The sequence below is a fragment of the Neoarius graeffei genome, chromosome 19, assembly GCF_027579695.1.
Source record: "Neoarius graeffei isolate fNeoGra1 chromosome 19, fNeoGra1.pri, whole genome shotgun sequence".
Taxonomy (NCBI): Eukaryota; Metazoa; Chordata; class Actinopteri; order Siluriformes; family Ariidae; genus Neoarius; species Neoarius graeffei.
In genome coordinates this window covers 26893451-26914213 of record NC_083587.1, presented here as the reverse complement: position 1 = coordinate 26914213, position 20763 = coordinate 26893451, and the positions used below count along the sequence as shown (strand labels likewise).

The following is a 20763-nucleotide window of genomic DNA, read 5'->3' as shown; positions in this document are numbered from 1 at the left end:
GCTGCTTTGCGACAATGTCTATTGTTAAAAGTGCTATAAAAATAAACTTGACTTGACGTAGTCTGGATGGCAGCATACGTTGCTCCAAAACCTATATGTATCTTTCAGCATTAACGATGCCTTCACAGATGTTCAAGTTACTCATGCCATGGGCACTAACACACCCCCACTACCATCACAGATACTAGCCTTTGAACTTTGTGCTGGTAATATTCTGGATGGTCCTTTTCCTCTTTAACACTAAGGACACATTTTCCCATGATGTCCAAAAAACAATTTGAAATGTGGACTCATCAGACCACAGCACAGTTTTCCACTTTGTGTGAGTCCATCTGCATATCATTTGCATTCTGTTTTTATTTACGTTTTACACAGGGTCACAATTCTTTGGGACTCGGGGCTCTAAATCATGCTCCATAATTATACTTTAAAGACCACAGCTAATTAAAGATGAACTCCATGAACCTCCAATATACTGAACATTCAGAACCATCTAAAGAGACAAGGACTACGAATTTCACTAGGACGATGAAATTTTATTTACAGGGGTTGACGATGGATATTTTCTAGAAGCTCCAGTATATGAACCAGTCCCATGTTTTAATGGCCCAAAAACCTGTATAATTAACTAGGCTAAAAAGCTGTAGCTAACATAATCTAATAACAGATTTCCAGCTAGTTAGCTGGTTAAGTACATTTAATATAGACTAAGGGAAATGAACAAGTATGCTGTATAAATTCACCAAAAAGTCACCAAGTTATTGGCAAACGCGGTCAGCTGTGAAATGTGGCATGCAGTTTTGTTTCAGCCTGGTTAATGTCCAGCGAGTTATATGACAAGTGTTTCCACATAGCTCCAGGTTCCTGATTCTGAAAAGTTAATGATTTCTGCCTTCAGACAGATGAGTGCAATACAGCAAGCGGTGAGGTCCGTAAGCACAAGCTATGGTTAGAGCATTGAGCTGCATTTACGTTTAGTAGACATGTAGCGATTCACCCAGTTCATGATTCAATTTGATTCATGATATAAAACAAAATTTTTAAATGAAGAAAAATTTATCAGAAAATGCAACATGGATTCTCAGATTATCAACTCGTAGGGCTGGATACCGGTTTGGCTTGATCAGGTTCGAGTCCAGGTTCAGGTCCAGACATTCAGGTTCAGGTCCGGACCTGAACCTGGACCCGATCCTGTCTAGTTGATATCTTAGTAATCTTATGTTTTATTAAACCAATATTTATGGTTGAATTTTGCACTTTATTTTCAATGCCTTATCTATTAGTGACTACCAAGCAGAGAGGCGACTCAAAACACTTTTACTTTATTAAACATAAGCATAAACCAAACCAAAGAGAGTACATGTAACATGATTTTACAACACTGACAAGTGGCTGTCAGCAATCAGTCCACCGCTAGCTGCAACAGTACGACTGTATGTTTGGTACGTACCAACATCGGCCTCGTGGTAAACTTTTGATGTTATTTTAATTCATAGCACATTTTCATTGTTGACTAAAACTGAACCGGCAGTTACAGAAAGAGAAGAATATCAATTTATTTAGGGCTTATCTCAGACATCCCAACCTGCAGAAACTCATTTCCGGGAGGTGTCGTGCCGCATGACTTTTTTCCCCCATCGGGGGGGGGTTTCTGTAGGTTGGGATGTCTGTAAACGAATCAGGATGCTCTTTGTCTAGCATGCACTACATGAACAGGCACACACGCAGTCTCTCTCGCTCTCCCTTACGCACTCCGTCATATGCACGATGCAGACATTGATGTTTCGCATGCACGCTCTTGCTCGCTTGCTCGAGATTCCGGGAGATATTATCCAATTTGCGGGCATCAGGGAGCCACTATCAATATGCGGGAGACTCCCGGAACTTCCGGGAGACTTGGGATGTCTGTTATCTAGTTTGATTCAGGGCTTTTTTTTTTTTTAACCTTCCATGACTAGAGTACTACTAAAATGTCTGAATAGAAATCATTATATTGTACTTTGTTCCGACTTTCAGGTCCAAAAAACCGGTTCACGACTTTCGGTTTTTTGGACTCAGTTCTTGTATGTTTTACCGGTCCAAACCGGTCCAGCCAAACCGGTATCCAGCCCTATCAACTCGTATTCATTTTGTTTATTTAAAAAAAGCCCTTTTGTTTCTTAATAACCAACAATACTTAGTTACCCACATTTGTAGACTGTGGTAAAATATAATGGCTTCTCAAAATAAACATTTATGAATATTTTGTACTACCTCCATTTGCTTCTCTTTTCTTTAGCTTTCAGCAGTCTGTAAAAACAGAGCTCTGGTTTCTTGTTAAATCTATTTGTACAATCAATTGTACAACAGCGCTTTCACCTTTTAGATCCGTTTTTTTTTTTGTTGGTTTTTTTTTTTCACTGCATTAGAGCTGTGTTACTTCCACCTAGAGTGAAGTCGTGCATATTCTCTCTATTGAACATTATTGCACCCTATGCTGTCAACAGTGCAATTACAGCTAGAAAAAACTAAGGTTATGCAGCCTGATAATCACAGTAAAAAAAAATTAAATTTAATAAATTCAAATCATGGCCATGAATGTGCTTCTTCAGAGACATGTGACGTCAACCACAGCATCTTCATCACAGAGCAGTGTAACACGCTGGGGAAATCACAGCGGAAATCAAAGTGACCAACATCTGCCAACGTTGTCAAAAGACGCGCGCGCCCTCCTTCGATTGTTGATTGTAATCAAGCCGGAAGTTTTCCCTGTGTCCGAAATCGCTCCCTACTCACTATACAGGGCACTATATAGTGGGGACGCCATTTTGTAGTGCTGTCCGAAACCTTAGTGAGGATAATGTGGGAAATGCGCTCAGTATAATATGTATTTATCACAAAAATACATGCATGTATTTATTATTTTGCAAACCCACCAGCCGCCTGATCTGGCATGTTTTAATTGTGCGACAGTAATGGCGTAAATACCAGCTCAACAGACTAGTCCTTATCCTGTCGTCTTTCCGACACTTCTCTACTCCATGTTGGTTCGAAGTCGTATGGGATACAATATGGATGTCACGTATGCGAGGGAGGCGGATGTATGTGCAGAAGTATACAGTTTAATACAGTGAGACAATATATACACAGGCAAACTATCCAAAACGGCAGGCGAGATCAAAAACAAGAATACAGGCAAAAGGGTCGGTCAAGGCACAAACAGTACATCAAAGGCTAAGCGAGGACGAGAACAAGAAACAGGAAATCAAGACAACAGGTAGAAAGGCTTGGTAATGCGTACATGTGTATTGTAATACTTCGCAATGCAAATGCATCAGCACAGTCCTTAAATGGGCGCAAACACAGTTCCTTAATTGAGCTCAGGTGCGCCTTGTTCACGGCGCGCGCAGCCCGAGGCGCGCCTTCAGGTGCACGCGCCACAGCGCACAGGACTGACACTCCATCACTGATGAAGCTGGCAAATCTCGAAGTTAATCTAAATTGGAATGATATGGCGATCTGGCTGCTGTGTAAACAGTTTTCAAAATGGCGGTGCTGACACTTTACGTTTGAAGTCTTGCACAAGTCTCGTGAAGATCGCGCGGATAAGCGACGCCTGCCGCTGACCATACAGTGGAGGAAATAATTATTTGATCCCTTGCTGATTTTGTAAGTTCGTCCACTGACAAAGAAATGAACATTCTATAATTTTAATCGGAGGTTTATTTTAACTGTGAGAGACAAAACATCAAAAAGAAAATCCAGAAAATAACTTCATATAAAAGATATAAACTGACTTGCATTTCTTTGAGTGAAATAAGTATTTGAACCCTCTAGCAAACAAGACTTAGTATTTGGTGGCTAAACCTTTGTTGGCAAGCACAGCGGTCAGACGTTTCTTGTAGTTGATGACCAGGTTTGCGCACACGTCAGGAGGAATTTTGGTCCACTCCTCTTTGCAGATCATCTCTAGATCATTAAGGTTTTGAGGCTGTCGCTTTGCAACTCGGAGCTTCAGCTCCCTCCATAGGTTTTCTATGGGATTAAGGTCCGGAGACTGGCTAGGCCACTCCAGGGTTTTTTTTCTAGAAAAATTTAGTATGAGGGTGCTCACCATGGCGAGGGAGCGAAGCGGGGGGGAGATGGTATCGGTTGTCCCCCCCCCCGCCATGCAAAGCCTTTGAAAAATGCTCCAATGGGACATTCTGAGGCTATCTGAGAGGGAAATTGTAACAAATTGTCTGTCAACATTGAAAAAGAAGTAATCATCTTCTGCCCCGGACAGTCTTTGGCTTTCTTCCGCTTCGTGCCGCGGGATGACATCTTTAAATGCCCAAGTGTCAACAAAAACAACTCGCGAACTACTTCTGTCAAAAGCTCCCGCGCCGGTGGGTGAAAGGTCATTCAGTCTCGAGAAATCTCGCTCTACAAGTCAGCTGACCTTCTATGTAACCCATGTCAAATCTCGCGAGAGCAGCCGCGACAAGTAAACAACTAAACAACATGGCGCCTCAGTCTGGAAAACGCCAATTCGGATTGTTTTTGCACCGTCTGGCGGTATATTTACTATGATTGGAATATTTTTGGAGCAATTATAACGTATTTGATGATCAGACACATTGTCACGTAGTGTTGCTGGGATGTTTTCACGGAGTCGGTAAGGGGGCGCACGCCGAGAGTAAGAGGGCGCAGCGCCCTTGTTCCCCCGTTTAGACGAAAGCCTGCACTCCATGACCTTTAATGTGCTTCTTCTTGAGCCACTCCTTTGTTGCCTTGACTGTATGTTTTGGGTCATTGTCGTGCTGGAAGACCCATCCACAACCCATTTTCAGTGTCCTGGCAGAGGGAAGGAGGTTGTCACTCAGGATTTTACGGTACATGGCCGCGTCCATTCTTCCGTTGATGCGGTGAAGTAGTCCTGTGCCCTTAGCAGAGAAACACCCCCAAAGCATAATGTTCCCACCTCCATGCTTGACAGTGGGGACGGTGTTCTTTGGGTCATAGTCAGCATTTTTCTTCCTCCAAACACGGCGAGTTGAGTTAATGCCAAAGAGCTCGATTTTGGTTTCATCTGACCACAGCACCTTCTCCCAATCACTCTCAGAATCATTCAGGTGTTCGCTGGCAAACTTCAGACGGGCCTGCACATGTGCCTTCTTGAGCAGGGGGACTTTGCAGGCACTGCAGGATTTTAATCCATTACGGCGTAATGTGTTACCAATGGTTTTCTTGGTGACTGTGGTCCCAGCTGCCTTAAGATCATTCACAAGCTCCTCCCGTGTAATTCTAGGCTGATCTCTCACCTTTCTCGTGATCATTGATACCCCACGAGGTGAGATCTTGCGTGGGGCCCCAGACCAAGGTCGATTGATGGTCATTTTGTATTTCTTCCATTTTCGAACTACTGCACCAACAGTTGTCTCCTTCTCACCCAGCTTCTTGCTTATGGTTTTGTAGCCCAGTCCAGCCTTGTGCAGCTCTACAATCTTGTCCCTGACATCCTTAGACAGCTCTTTGGTCTTGCCCATGTTGGAGAGGTTGGAGTCTGATTGATTGATTCTGTGGACAGGTGTCTTTTTTTTATACAGGTGTCAATTTAAGACAGCTGTCTTTAGTGCAGGTAACGAGTTGATTAGGAGTGTCTAACCGGTCTGTGGGAGCCAGAACTCTTAATGGTTGGTAGGGGATCAAATACTCAACGAAATGCAAATCAATTTATTTATTTTATAAAATGTGATTTTCTGGATTTTCTTTTTGATATTCTACACTGTAAAAAATGATTTGTTGTTTTAACTTAAAGTTAGTGCAAGGGTTGCCTTAAGGGCTGCCTTAAAATTTTGAGTTCACTGAAATTAATATAGTAAGTTCACAACAATTTAACTTACTATGTGAATTCCAGTGAACTCAAAATTTTAAGGCAGCCCTTGCACTAACTTTTTTAAGTTAAAACAACAAATATATTTTTTTACAGTGTATCTCTCACTGTTAAAATAAACCTACCCTTAAAATTATAGACTGTTCATATCTTTGCCAGTGGGCAAACTTACAAAATCAGCAAGGGATCAAATAATTATTTCTTCCACTGTATGAACTACATTCAGCATGGCTAAAAACCAAAAAAGCTGATAAGTGTAATATAATATGCCAATACGAGTCACGATATAAGGTTAATAAAACCGAAAACGTAATTGAATAGCACGTTAATTAAGAAATAAAGCCAGTTTAAAAATGATTTCAGTTCCCCTTTAAGTGTCAGATGTCAAGCAGGGGAATCTGCTGGACTGAAGCTTATGTGAGCTGATGTGTTGCGTGTTGTTTCAGCCGTGATCCGAGCATGCGCAGATGGCGGGGCCAACCATCTTTACGAACTGACAGGGAGCCAAAAGGAAAGGTAAGGACAGCTACTTCACCTTCTCTCCTTCTTAACTTTGAATACTTCACCTTCTCTCCTTCTTAATTTTGAATACAGTAAACTTTTCATGCTCTCGAAGAGTTTAAAATGCCTTCAGGAAGGGGGAGTTTACTAGATCACGATTGAGTGGTTTTAATAGTTTAACATACATCACTTGGTGATATGTTAAAATCATTTGTAGACCCCTTTTATATTGGCTCCACTTCTCAGTTCTCTATTATTTGTCCCTTCATTTGAGCCAAAATGAACCAAAATCTCAGCTCTGTATAAAAGGGATGTTTATATTAAACATTTGAACTGTAGATTAGACATTTCTGAGTATAGTTTAATTATATCACAATCTTGTTGAAGTGTCAGTTGTTCAGAAGATGATTAATTTTAAGTGTCAGTGCTTTGCAGCAGTTAAAGATACTTGAAGGCTTTTTTTTATTTATTTATTTTTTACATAGGAAATGTGATTTTTTTTTTCCTCATTAATGTCAAGGGAACACGAACTACATTGTTTTGCAGATGCTCCATAACATTAAAGTACATATCACAGGTAAATTCAGGAACCAGATCAATGTAATTCTCCTATTTTATATTAAACTTTGGTCAAATATCTGTAACATTTTGCATTTTGTGCAATTTTTTTACCTTGCGCAATACCAGAAAAATTCAGTTGAAATCAAGCCATTTGAGGCGAATTGGTCCGCCTCTGAAAAAACTTGGCATTTGGATTTCCCGGCAAACATTGATTTTCGTGACGTCGCGTGCGGGACGCCTCCCTCTGAATCCTACGTCAGCTCTGGTTTGTTTGAGAAAACGACCTGGCGGTTTTCTGCAAATTTCTTCAACGTTATCGCGTAATTATTAAAATGGTTAACAGATGTATCGTAGGAGGGTGTAGCAACACCAATCTTGATGGGATTAGTACTCATCGTTTCCCAAAAGACCGGACAAAGAGAGAGAAATGGGAGCGCTTCGTGCGAGGCACCCGGAAAAATTGGCTACATGCTACAGACTACAGCATCTACAAGGCCCGACGACTTTGAGAACTATTTGCAGTGGGAAATGGGCTTCACGAGGCAACTTGATCTGAAAAAAGACACAGTTCCATCTGTCAGAATGCCCAAAGCAACACCGTCTCTATCTGTGTCAGCGTCACCAAAGGAGCCAGCTGTGTTCGTCTTCCCTAACAGAAGGCGAAGTGCCGCATCCACTGAGGCCCTCGAAGCCGAGGACCAAGCAGAGCCGAGAAAAAGACCAAGAAAATCGGCAATTCACAAGTTGACTGTTGCCAGGGTAAGAAATAAGAGAGACTGTACTCTAAATTAGGTGTTCCTGTGTTTGTGTGGTACACGCAGGGCTCTACACTAACTAACTTTTTTTTTTCAGGAGCACACGTGCTCCTAAGTTAAAAATTTTAGGAGCATAGGGAAAAAAAATGGGGGCACAAGCACAAGTAGGTTTTCATTTTAAAGGTTTATTGCAGCGCAAACCTTAGACACACCAACACACAAAACGCAAAATTCAATTGAGAATGAACGAATGAATGAATGAACAAACAAATGAATAACGAACAACTGAATGAATGAACAAACAGTAGCTAAACAGAGAGCAGAGCTCAGCAGAGCTAACAACATCATCAAGGACAGCTCCCACCCTGGCTCTGAGTTCTTTGACTTGCTGCCCTCAGGCAGGCGTTACAGGTGCATCAAAGCAAGGCCCAACAGACTCAAACAGTTTTTTCCCACAGGTCATAACCACCTTGAACAGTTAGCCTTTTTCACATTACGTCACTTGCAGGGGAACTCGTATCCGTTTTCATCCTTTTGAATGGAAGAAGAGGTATAAGGTGGCAACATGTGTTAACAAAACTGTGTCATTCACAGATAAGATTGATAATAATATTGCGCATTGTTGTTTATCATTACGTATTGTTAGCGACCATTCCAGTCACCTATCTGCCTTGTTTTGGAAAGGAAGTTTACTGACTTTCTATGGTTGCTACTTGTTAGCCAGCAGATTAGCATGCCGCCTCTTCTTCCATTCAAAAGGCTGAAAACGGATGCGAGGTTCTTCTGCAAGTGATGTAATGTGAAAAAGGCTAATTACATGCACTGACTGATGCCACTTCTGGCAGGTGCAGCAATGCACCAACAAGGACCTAAAAGGACAATATTCTCACACTTACCTGATACAGTGCAATACTTATTACAGTGCAACCTCACAGAGCAACTTTTTAGTTTTTATAGCTTTTGTATATTTTATATTTATATTACTACACTTTTACATCCATACCCAATACAATGCAATACCAAATACAGTGCAATATCCTGAGTTTTGTAGCTGAACTGAGTTTCTATAACTAATGTGCAATTAACATCTGCAACTCAACACGCCCAGCTGTATATATATTCTTTGTTTTTCTGCTGTGTTGTGACATGCACCATTTGTATATACTGTATATTATTTGTTTTTCTGCTGTGTTGTATGTTCCCATCTAAATGTTTGCACTGGGGTGTGTGATTTCCATCTCATTATTCTATTAAACAAAAATCATGTCACTATCGGTTGGAGCCTGCCGTTGCTGACGGGGCTGCCCTACAAAATTTGCAGAACATCTCCTTCGTAGTAGCATCATATTCCAGCCACTCGAAATCTTTTAACCACTGAGGGTTGAATTTGTATAATTTTCCCGCACCTTCTCCCGTCGTTCTAGCTTTCTTCACTACACTTTCTTCCTCGTCCGTTCTTTTATTCTTGTTTCCACCATCATTGCTTTTAAAAAACGCCGTTATTCTCTGCATAGCGAATATATTTCTCAGCTCGGTCCGAACCAGCTCTCAGTTATCTCTCAGTTGAATGATCTGATGAATCCCTAAAAAGCACTTTTCCCACCTAATGCCACACCCACAACATACAACCGTGGGAAAGAGGGGCAATCACAGAAAGATGAGTAGAAAATGGGAAATGTTACGGGGGATATTTATTGTGATAGTAGGCTATTGTAGCGTCAGCACAAAAGCACCAGACTCAACTTTAACTGAAGCTACAGACTGAGAAGAATAAAAATGCTGAAATCTCATGTCCCGGTAGAACGCACTAGCATGGCAGAACGGCAAAAAAAAAAAAGTAACTTTTTCACCCCACCCACCCCCCCCAACCCCCTGGCTACCGTGGGAACCACCGCAGTGCTAGACAGAGGCAACGCACGCAACTACAGACAGGGAGCAAGGCGCAGGCAGAACACACACACACGTACACAACACTGAACACACACACGTACAACAATACAGGCCGTTACTCGTTACACTATATTAGGTAGGCTATCCAGCGCTGGATTTACATACTTTGCAGTTTAACGTTTGATACATTTTAGAATGTTAAACTCGTCGCGTCTGTGCTCAGTACTTTCCTAAATTGTCGGCCGCAAGAAGCCCTCGCACGAATGCGCGTTTTTTTTTTTGTCATTCGCATGCCGAAAAATTCGCTCGCAAATGCGAGTGAAATGTGCGCACTGTAGAGCCCTGGGTACACGGATAATGTTTTTTGACACACACAAAAGTAAACAACACGAAAGCGCTGGGCGATAATACACTTGCTTCACATGTATTATTTACGTTGTCTCCATCGTCTTCACTACTTGAATCATCATCAAATCCAAACAGATGAAGCCCCAACTCTGACATCTCATTACATTCTTCATCCAAAGGTGAAGTACCGGAAACATTGCGCTCAGGCAACAATTCCATATTTCAATGCAAAATCGCTAGCTGCTAAACTTGGTGTACACAGACTGAAACTGCGCAAGCTCTCGCAGCCTGCTGGCGCTTCCGCAGGTGACGTTACGAATCTGGCTCCAGACTCCCTTGGGATTTTTCCAGATGTGTTTTGTTATTTTATTTTTTTCTGCTGTAGACAGATGGCCTTGTGCAAAATTACCCTTCTGGATGAGTGTGTAAAGGGACATACTTTCATATAAAAAAAAAAACAAACAAACGGATTTGATCCAGGATATGCCCTTTAAACCAGGGCTTTGAACCGGTTCAAGGAACAAAAACGAAAACCGGGAACTTTTTCTATTTCACATGGAACAGAAACGAAACCAGAAACTTTATTAGTTTTTATGTTCCGGAACAGAAACGCTTATTAAAAATAATGGTAACCGGTTAATACCGGTTTTTATTTCGTTCCTCAAAGTTTCCGTAGCCTACAAATAAAGTCATTCTTCTCCTGCGCAAGTTTCTATGACCCGCTGGGGTTCACTTCCTGTGTGACATTCGCTGACTGAATGGAGAGAGCGGGAGGGTGGACTACTATCACGTCTCCACATCTTAAATAAGAGGTAAATATTGCAGTCTATCATTATTCAAAAACATCAAACATGATATCAATATATTTGTCCACGTTAATGAGAGGCTCGCGAACATTAAATGACGTTAACCTCTGTTAGCCTATCAATGCATAGGGCCTGACTAGCCTTTGGTAACACACTAAACGAATTATCTTTCATTTTTGGCACTTTTTCTGTTTGTGTAGATGGGAAGACATACTGAGAATCCAAATTGCCAACATTTGAAATAATAATAGTTTTGAATTATTTCTTGTCTTATTTAATGAAGGTTGTAATAGAATTAGCCTACATTTGGCTTAAGCTGGATGAGACAGAGACATAATTTTATAGCCATTTGTTAAACAGCTGACAGGGAACATAATTAACCGTTCCGGGAACGATTTTTTTTTTTGTTCTAACCGGTTCGGGAACGTCTATTTAATGGTGGAACCCAAAACCGGAAACGTTAAAATTCCGTTTCTGTTCGGAATGAACCAATAGGAAAAAAACTCTGGTTCAAAGCCCTGCTTTAAACAGATAAAATCTATGACGTAGGGTATGTCTTATCTCATCTCATTATCTCTAGCCGCTTTATCCTGTTCTACAGGGTCGCAGGCAAGCTGGAGCCTATCCCAGCTGACTACGGGCGAAAGGCGGGGTACACCCTGGACAAGTCGCCAGATCATCACAGGGCTGACACATAGACACAGACAACCATTCACACTCACATTCACACCTACGGTCAATTTAGAGTCACCAGTTAACCTAACCTGCATGTCTTTGGACTGTGGGGGAAACCGGAGCACCCGGAGGAAACCCACGCGGACACGGGGAGAACATGCAAACTCCGCACAGAAAGGCCCTCACCGGCCACGGGGCTCGAACCCGGACCTTCTTGCTGTGAGGCGACAGCGCTAACCACTACACCACCGTGCCGCCCCGACGTAGGGTATGTATCATTCTTTAAATAAAACAGTGAGTGCTATAACAAATTGCTGTGTTTTATAAGAGAAATAAAATGCTTTGGGATGCATTGTTATTGGAGCACCACCCTGTCGTTGATTGTTTTCCTATAACAGCATGCACTAATGTGTTTATTCCTTATATACACAAGGAGCGCATATAAATTGTATAAATTTCAAATAGTAGTTTTGCCATAAATTCCTTTCCTTTTTGAAAAACATGCAGTGTTACTGAGAACATGATAAATTTCAGAATTTTTATTATAGCCAAATATGAATTTCAACCATAAAAGTTAAAGGGCTCCTGACAGCAAAAAATGTTAATTTGTTAATTTCTGCCATATTGAGTTGAATAAAATGACAGATTTACTTCACACATCGCGTGACAGAATAGTAAGAAACATCGTTTTGAATGGCCCGCCACGCAGATAAATCGATATCATAGCGAGCCAACCCAGGGCTGAGGAAGAAGGCGGATATGACGTCACATGCAGAACCACTGACAGACATTTTCTCAACTTCTCGTTGTTCACCAGTGCTTTTGCAAGTGAATATTTTTGCATCTGAGTCGTTTATTTTGGTGAATATGCCTGCTCGTTGTGTGGCTGGATTTTGCTCCAACACCAGGGAAGCCAGGTATAGTCTGTATACCTTTCCCAAGGATCCCATCAGACGCGGGCAAAACAAAGTGCGCCGGACACGGGACATGTGGACTCCCAATGACAGGTGGGCCTCTGACAGACTTGTGACACTTGTTTGATTAGCTGTTGATTGATGATTTTTCGGTGTAGATCTCCATCTTGTAATATTTACTACTAAATAATAGCAATAGGTGAATTTGTTCATGATTCAAAGTTCTGCCACAGTTCCGCTGCAATACCGTGTTGGCTGGACCTTATAGGCCGAACATGCAATTGAATTTCATCAGTGCATAGAAGTTTTTATTCTTATCAAATAAAAATGTGAGAAAACGGCCCAAATCTAAAAGACCATGAACTTTCAAGAGAGCATATTTTTTAAAAAGGAAATCAGTGCGGTAATATTGTCTGCATGCCCCCCCCCCAGAGGACTAGATCTATTATTATTATATTACCATTCAGTGTTTTGGAGCCTCCCGATGTCAACTGGGATCACGACATCCTCTGCATTGGGCCCATCGTCGTCTGTGTCCGAGTCGGAAATCTCGCCTTCTGCAGGCAAATCATCCAGATACGGCTGAAAACGATAAGGCAAAATGCCACCCACTGCTTCATCTTCATGTAATCTGACATGTCCAGTGTCAACCTCAAAAAGGGCCTCGGTTTCTGAAGACTGGTCAGAAAATCGCTCTGTTTCGTCGGCCATAGCTGCCTTGAAGGCCGAGCAGTCGTTTTGCATGTGACATCACGGCAAATATGGCGGCCACTGACAGTGGCTTAGCGCTTGGCCAGATTGACGCAACTTGGCACAAAGACAAATCTACTGATTTCGTTCTGTTGGTGGTTAGTTCTATCATGAAAGTGATCAGTGGTGTTTGTAGTTTTATTACAGAAACCTATTTTAGAGGATAATTTTGCTGTCAGGAGCCCTTTAATTTTGCAGATTGGCATTTCATCTAAGAAATTTGCAAATCGGAGTAGAGCACGACAAACGTGCCATAAGATAGAGGTCATGTGACAATATATTTTAATACTTGGTGTATTTGTGCAAAATGTGATTCAATTCGACAACATACGGCAGTATTAAAGAGAACTAAAACAACAGGAGCTCCACACGAGGAACCTAATGATCTGGTGAACAGATTAGGATTCTTTGTAGCATTCTGTTTGTTAATCAAGATGTCTCAAAGGATGTTTTTAAAAAAAAAAAAAAGTGTTGTCCTCCATCATCCATCAAATCACTTGTACGTGTCAAAATTGTTAGACTGCAATTATAATGGTCTGAAGAATAAACAAAACCTTCTGTGATTTTGTGATGCTATGGTTGAAAGAAGAAGGGGTTCTTAAAAAAAAAAAAACGGACTCCTGGCTAAATTGCCCTTTCTCAAGGAAAGCGTAATCAAAGACGGGCGAGATCAGGGAGGTCTCTTGAACGCTCAGTGCAGGGCTGATTGTACTTGTAAATCAGGCTGCTCACTTGTCGTTTTTGCTCTTGATTTGTTTTGTTCATCAGAGTTTGAAAGAACTTTTCTCAGGGCTTGGTGACCTCTCATCCTGTCATGTTAAGGGCAGCTATAATGATTAGGACCATACTGAGAGTTCAGTTATACGTGTTTAATGAGGATTATATTCCAAAATTGCACACGTGTATTCAGAACAGACTTATTCACTTTTTATTTAATGTTATGTGAGAATTACACGCACAGGATGGAGTTTTGTTAACAGTGTAGGGTCATGGACTGAACTGGGATTTGTTGGTTTATGTGAATGTAATTTTCTTAGTGACCTTTACTGTTTGATTAGCTTTAGATGAACGCATTTAACTGGAGCAGGAGCTGTGAACATAGTATTACTGCAGGCTGATAACAGTAGGACTGATACAAAAGCGGATTATTTTATCTTTAGTGTCTCTGGATTCTTTCTGTAAGTACAGAGATTTGAGCTCTCTTTAGATTGGTTAAATAAACAGGGGAGCTGGAACTGAAATACTGCACAATGAACATGAAAATATAAATGTGTATCCTCCTTTGTGCATTCTGAATGATGGCTCCTTTGTTCAACCTTGGAGTAAAGAAAGTGTTCTTGTCCTTGATATAATGATTCAGGGTCTCGGAGCCAGATGTTCAGATTAGGAGCTTGTCCATAACCGAGCCAGATGTTCAGATTAGGAGCTTGTCTGTAACCGAGCCGGGTGTTCAGATTAGGAGCTTGTCTGCAACCGAGCCGGGTATTTTATATTCAGAGCTTGTCTGTAACTGAGCCAGATGTTCAGATTAGGAGCTTGTCTGTAACCGAGCCGGGTGTTCAGATTAGGAGCTTGTCTGTAACTGAGCCGGGTATTTTATATTCAGAGCTTGTCTGTAACTGAGCCAGATGTTCAGATTAGGAGCTTGTCTGTAACCGAGCCGGGTGTTCAGATTAGGAGCTTGTCTGCAACCGAGCCGGGTGTTCAGATTAGGAGCTTGTCTGCAACCGAGCCGGGTGTTCAGATTAGGAGCTTGTCTGCAACCGAGCCGGGTATTTTATATTCAGAGCTTGTCTGTAACTGAGCCAGATGTTCAGATTAGGAGCTTGTCTGTAACCGAGCCGGGTGTTCAGATTAGGAGCTTGTCTGCAACCGAGCCGGGTATTTTATATTCAGAGCTTGTCTGTAACTGAGCCAGATGTTCAGATTAGGAGCTTGTCTGTAACCGAGCCGGGTGTTCAGATTAGGAGCTTGTCTGTAACTGAGCCGGGTATTTTATATTCAGAGCTTGTCTGTAACTGAGCCAGATGTTCAGATTAGGAGCTTGTCTGTAACCGAGCCGGGTGTTCAGATTAGGAGCTTGTCTGTAACCGAGCCGGGTGTTCAGATTAGGAGCTTGTCTGCAACCGAGCCGGGTGTTCAGATTAGGAGCTTGTCTGCAACCGAGCCGGGTGTTCAGATTAGGAGCTTGTCTGCAACCGAGCCGGGTGTTTTAGATTAGGAGCTTGTCTGCAACCGAGCCGGGTGTTTTAGATTAGGAGCTTGTCTGCAACCGAGCCGGGTGTTTTAGATTAGGAGCTTGTCTGCAACCGAGCCGGGTGTTTTAGATTAGGAGCTTGTCTGCAACCGAGCTGGGTGTTTTAGATTAGGAGCTTGTCTGCAACCGAGCCGGGTGTTTTAGATTAGGAGCTTGTCTGCAACCAAGCCGGGTGTTTTAGATTAGGAGCTTGTCTGCAACGGATAGGTTTTGATCTGTCTGTACTGAAGGAAGTTGAATTGATAAAGTATGGTCTTGGAATGTAAACCTCTGCTGCCAAGGAGATTCTACCTCACCGATATCTGGGAGTAAACATTCACTGACGGACGAGTATAATACAGTATATTCACATTCAAGAGTGTGTTGTTGCTAAGTGATTTTGGATGATGATGTGATTGATGAAGCTAAGTTATCTGTGTATGACAGGGTAATGGATTTCCGTTACCCGGTCATACATAGATAATTTAGCTTCATCATCACATCATAATCATCATCCAATGAAGCATAACCTGACAGGTTTAGATGACACTACTGTATGAAAGAAGAGACAGTATGTACTATTACATCACCCATCAGGATCATAATCTTATGAAAGAAGAAAGGCATTACTAGTCAACATTACATTAATGGTTTTTAGCAGACACTCTTATCCAGAGCGACATACAGCATACCCAGAGCAGCCTGGGGAGCAGTTGGGGGTTAGATGCTTTGCTCAAGTGCACTTCAGCCATTTCTGCTGGGAATCGAAATGGCCACCTATTGGTCGTTAAGCTGCTTCTTTAACCTTCATTAAGCAAAACAGAACGTACGAGTGAAGATAAATCTCAAGGACTTAACTAACCAACACAAGTAGCAATCAGAACAGCCTGTACCAGTCTCAAGCATGCCAAGCAAATATCTCGATAAATAAATGAGCCAGATGTTGATACACTTGTGTCTTGGTCATGACTTGTTCTTGGTTTATGTGGTCTTTACTACAAAACTAGTAGCTAGTACTGTATAATGTCATAAAATGGCTCGTTAGCTAGCTAAGTGCATTAACTCTGACACATTTAAATCTTCTGACTTGGTAGATATCATGATAGTTGGGATCTCTGGAAGATTCCTGAAACTATCATCAGTTGTCCGGAGCCTATCAGGTACCCGGGCTACTATAGTGTCCAGTCCAGTAGGAACTGGACTGGACATTATTTTGTCCCTCTAATTAATTTTTGTCTCCTGAATAAGGCATGACTAATGTTTTTGTAGTTTGTTCAAAGAGTTTCCTTTACCTAGCCCATGTGAAGCCAAAACAAACAAGCTTTAGATCTCAATTTAAGTATAGCTTGAAAGCAGTTTTGTGGATAGTCAGTGTCCATCAGCATGGTCCGACTGCGTGGAACAAAAAAGCGACGACCGAGCTGAAGTCTCTAATTTTCTCACTTTGTGCTGTAACAAACTGCATGAGGCATGACGGGTGTTTTGTTCTCAAGCCGATTTAAGTCCCAAACTCTTGCACTGGCTGCATTCTGTAATCGTAATTTGGGCTACGCCAGTCAGAATTGAGCTTATTTACAGCTGGCCAAGCTTTCCCATTATTCTTATCACTTTAAGTGACACTTTAATTTGAATGGAAGAAAGGCACGCTTGGGTTCCAATTGGAGTTTTGTCGCCAAAATGTTTCATGTGTAAGGGAGATGTCAGGAAGAAAGGTCTCTATTGAGGCCACTTTAAAGTGGCTGCTGACTTTTCTGGGCTGGAGCTTATTTTTTATTTATGGATTCCCAACACCAATACGCAGAGACTGGGTGTTTGTGTAGGATTTATTTATTTAGAACAGCTATCTAACAATACTATTCTGCATCAGTGGTAGGACCCAGAGGGAAATCAGAGTGAATCACAAGATGAAGTAGTTTATTTATTTTAAACAAATCAGTCTGTTATTAGGACAGACATGATTTTAGGCTTGGTAAAAAAATTCTCTGTGTACTGATAAGATTTTTCTCCAAGCTCTCCAAACACACACTGTAAGAAGTGATTTTGGAGAGTGGTAAATATAATCTATGCAAACCAGATAAAATTTACTTGATTATTGCAGTCAGCCAAGGAATTATAAAGTAATGGGTAAATTATAAATATGCTACCTATTCGTTAACAGTAACAACCGTTACATGGAAAAATACAGTAAAATGTACCCCAAAGCCGTGAGTCCTGTCCTCCAAATTGCGCATGCGTCAGACCACGCGTTTGAGTGAGCGGGACAGGGAACTCTCGGACTGCCATCTTCCTCTCTCCGGCTGTTAGTTTAGTGAGTTATAAAACAGGTTCATTACTTGAAATGTTGTGTGAAGCTGTTGTACTGCACTTTATTTTGTGTTTTTTGATCATTTGGTGCATCATTGCTGCATATAAACAAGGCAGTTCAGTTATTTGTTGTATAAATGCACCTGGACTGCAGATTTGGTCAGTCCAGAAACAACATTTGAAGCTGTTAGTTAGTGAGTTATAAAACAGGTTCATTACTTGAAATGTTGTGTGAAGCTGTTGTACTGCACTTTATTCTGTGTTTTTTTTTTTTTTTTTTTGATGATTTTATGGATTAAAAACATTGAGATGATGAACCATCTGAAAGTCTTTTTTTGGGGGGTACATCTTACCTTCTCCGAATAAGTAATGGTTGCTAAGTGATATTAATTACATTTGATTAGTAATTATCAGGTATTACCTACTAGCAAAGAAGAGATTACCCAATTTCAATGAGAAAGTAGCTGTTGAATAGATACATAAATGTGAGGTAAATTTTACCCAATTTATTTAAGTATTTCATAGCTTTTTATTTCAGTTATTTTATACTCAATATATGGAATTAAATCTACCCCAAACAAGTCAATGCAAATTGTTACCTCAGATTTATTGGGTAAATTCTATAGGTTACTTTTTTCAGTGCACATTTCAGATCAAATCTGACCCATATTGAGTTCTAAACATTTGGGTTGGCTTGGATGGCATTGAGTGTACAGATATCTGATATATAGCCAGGTAACAAAATAACCAGTTTTATGTGTGCACGCACACGTACACTTTTATGTGCAAAATAGTAGCAGTGTGTTTAAAACAATGGAGAAAAAGCTCAATCCTCATAATAGCATTTATTTCCATATCCACAAAGGCACTGGGAGCACTGCACGTTCAATTCCAAATGAAAACATGAACAAAATATCAATTTTAAACTGAAAATGAAGAAAAAAGAATCATAAGCTGTTCAAAAAAAAAAAGCAGTGTCTGCATTTTCATTTACAAACTCGAATATTTACAGTATAAACTGAAATTTGTTTACAGATTTAGCTTTTCTGTTAATCACTGAACTAATATTTAGTTGTATAACCTTTATTTCTGATAACTGCTGTACATCTGTGTGGCATGGAGTCAACTAACATCTGACACCTGCGAAGAGATATATTCCAGCCCAAGCTGACTGGACTACATTCCACAGTTCTTCTGCATTCTTGCGTTTTGCATCAAAAACAGCATTTTTGATGTCACTCCACAAATTCTCAATCAGCTTGAGGTCTGGAGATTGGGCTGGCCACTTCATAACATCAATCTTGTTGGTCTGGAACCAGGATGTTGCCCGCTTGCTGGTATGTTTGGGGTCGTCCTGCTGAAACACCCATTTCAAGGGCATTTCTTCTTCAGCATAAGGCAGCATGACCTCTTCCAGTATTTTGATATATTCAAACTGGTCCATGGTGCCTGGTATGCGATAAATGGGCCCGACTCCAAAGTATGAGAAACATCCCCAAACCATTATGCTTGCACCTCCATGTTTTACAGTCTTCACAGGGTACTGTGGCTTGAATTCAGTGTTTACGGGTCGTCTCACAAACTGTCTGTGGCCATTAGACCCAATAAGAACAGTCTTGCTCTCATCTGTCCATAGAATGTTGTGCCACTTCTCTTTAGGCCAGTCAGTGTGTTCTTTGGCAAACTGTAACCTTTTCAACACGGCTTTTTTTCAGCAATGGTACTTTACGAGGGTTTCTTGCAAATAGTTTGGCTTCACATAGGCGTCTTCTGATTGTTTCAGTACTCACAAGTAACTGAAGACCTTTGATTTCCCTGGAGTTGATCATTGGATGCTTCTTTGCCATTCTTGTTATTCTATGATCTATGCGGATGGTAGCATTTCTTTTCCTACCATGTGTTTCAGGTTTTGTTTGCCATTTTAAAGCATTTGAGATCATTTTAGCTGAGCAGCCAATTATTTTCTGCACTTCTTTATATGTTTTCCCCTCTCCAATCAACTTCTTGATCAAAGTTCTTTCTCCTTTGGTACAATGTCTGGAACGACCCATTTTACTCACTGAACAAGGGCTAAAACCAGCAGGTACAACATTTGCTGCCCTCCTTCTTTAAATAAGGGCCATAATTGACGCCTGTTTCTTCACAGAATGAATGACCTCACTAATTGAACTCCACACTGCTATTAATTTGAACACGCCCCTTTTATTAAATGAGTCAATTACACCCAATTAGCAGAGTGGATGTCATGACTGTTGATTCTGTTGGTTGCCCATTACTTGGCTACACCTATTTTTTCCCATGTTGCATTATCTTTTCTGGCAAAATCAGTAATTAAACACATTAGTGATGTTAGACTGCTATTATTTTGCACATAAGTGTATATGGAGTTGTATACGATCGCATACAGTATGTATCAGTATGCAATGGGTATAAAATACCACAGAATTGAATCAGTAGTCCTGTGCTTCATTCTCGAATCAGTCTCCATCTCAATCAGCGCTGCTGTTACAAAATTGCTTGTATCTGAGTCTAGGTGATTGCCAGGACCTGCGTGGTCTTTGTAATGCCGTAACTTCCTTTCAGATCAAAAATATCTTGGATGATGCTCGAAAGTTGATATTAAAAAGTCTCTCAAATCTCTTGTGTTCTCTCTCTCTCTCTCTCTCTCTCTCTCTCTCTGAAGTTTTCTTCCAGATTATATAAGTGGTGATTTTGATTCAATTATGCCCGAGGTCAAGACTTTCTATTCAGAAAAGGTATTTTTTCTTTTTGCACCCTCTTCATCTTTGTCTCTTTTTCTCTCTCTTTCTCTCACTCACACCCACGCACACTTTCACGCACATTTATCATTCTTCACTGAAGTGACACATTAATTCTATAATTGTACTGAATGCACTGTGGGTTGTAAAATTATAATAAATGCACTGTTTTCTTTGATGTCATTTCTATACATTCTATAATTTTCCAGAACGCACCGTTTTCTTTGTTGTCATTTCTGTTAAATTCATAATTGCATTGGTTTCACGGTTTCCTTCTATGTAATTTAGATTGATTCTATAATTGTACTGAATGCACTGTTTTCTCTGTCGAATGCAATAATTATATAAATGCACAGGATGCACTGTTTATTTTCATCCTGTTCTGGTCCCATTGCTTTGATTTAGAAATT

General features: G+C 40.9%; 1 protein-coding gene across 5 annotated transcripts in view; it reads left to right on the top strand.

Annotated features, from left to right (window-relative positions):
- Positions 1 to 20763, top strand: part of tpk1 (thiamin pyrophosphokinase 1) — an 86797-nt gene that overhangs the window by 44040 nt on the left and 21994 nt on the right. For all 5 annotated transcript variants that reach the window (XM_060899927.1, XM_060899928.1, XM_060899929.1 and 2 more), the window contains exons 4-5: positions 6301 to 6370; positions 20278 to 20350. In XM_060899927.1, the coding sequence (XP_060755910.1) occupies positions 6301 to 6370; positions 20278 to 20350 (143 nt within the window). The remainder of the gene's footprint in view (positions 1 to 6300; positions 6371 to 20277; positions 20351 to 20763) is intronic.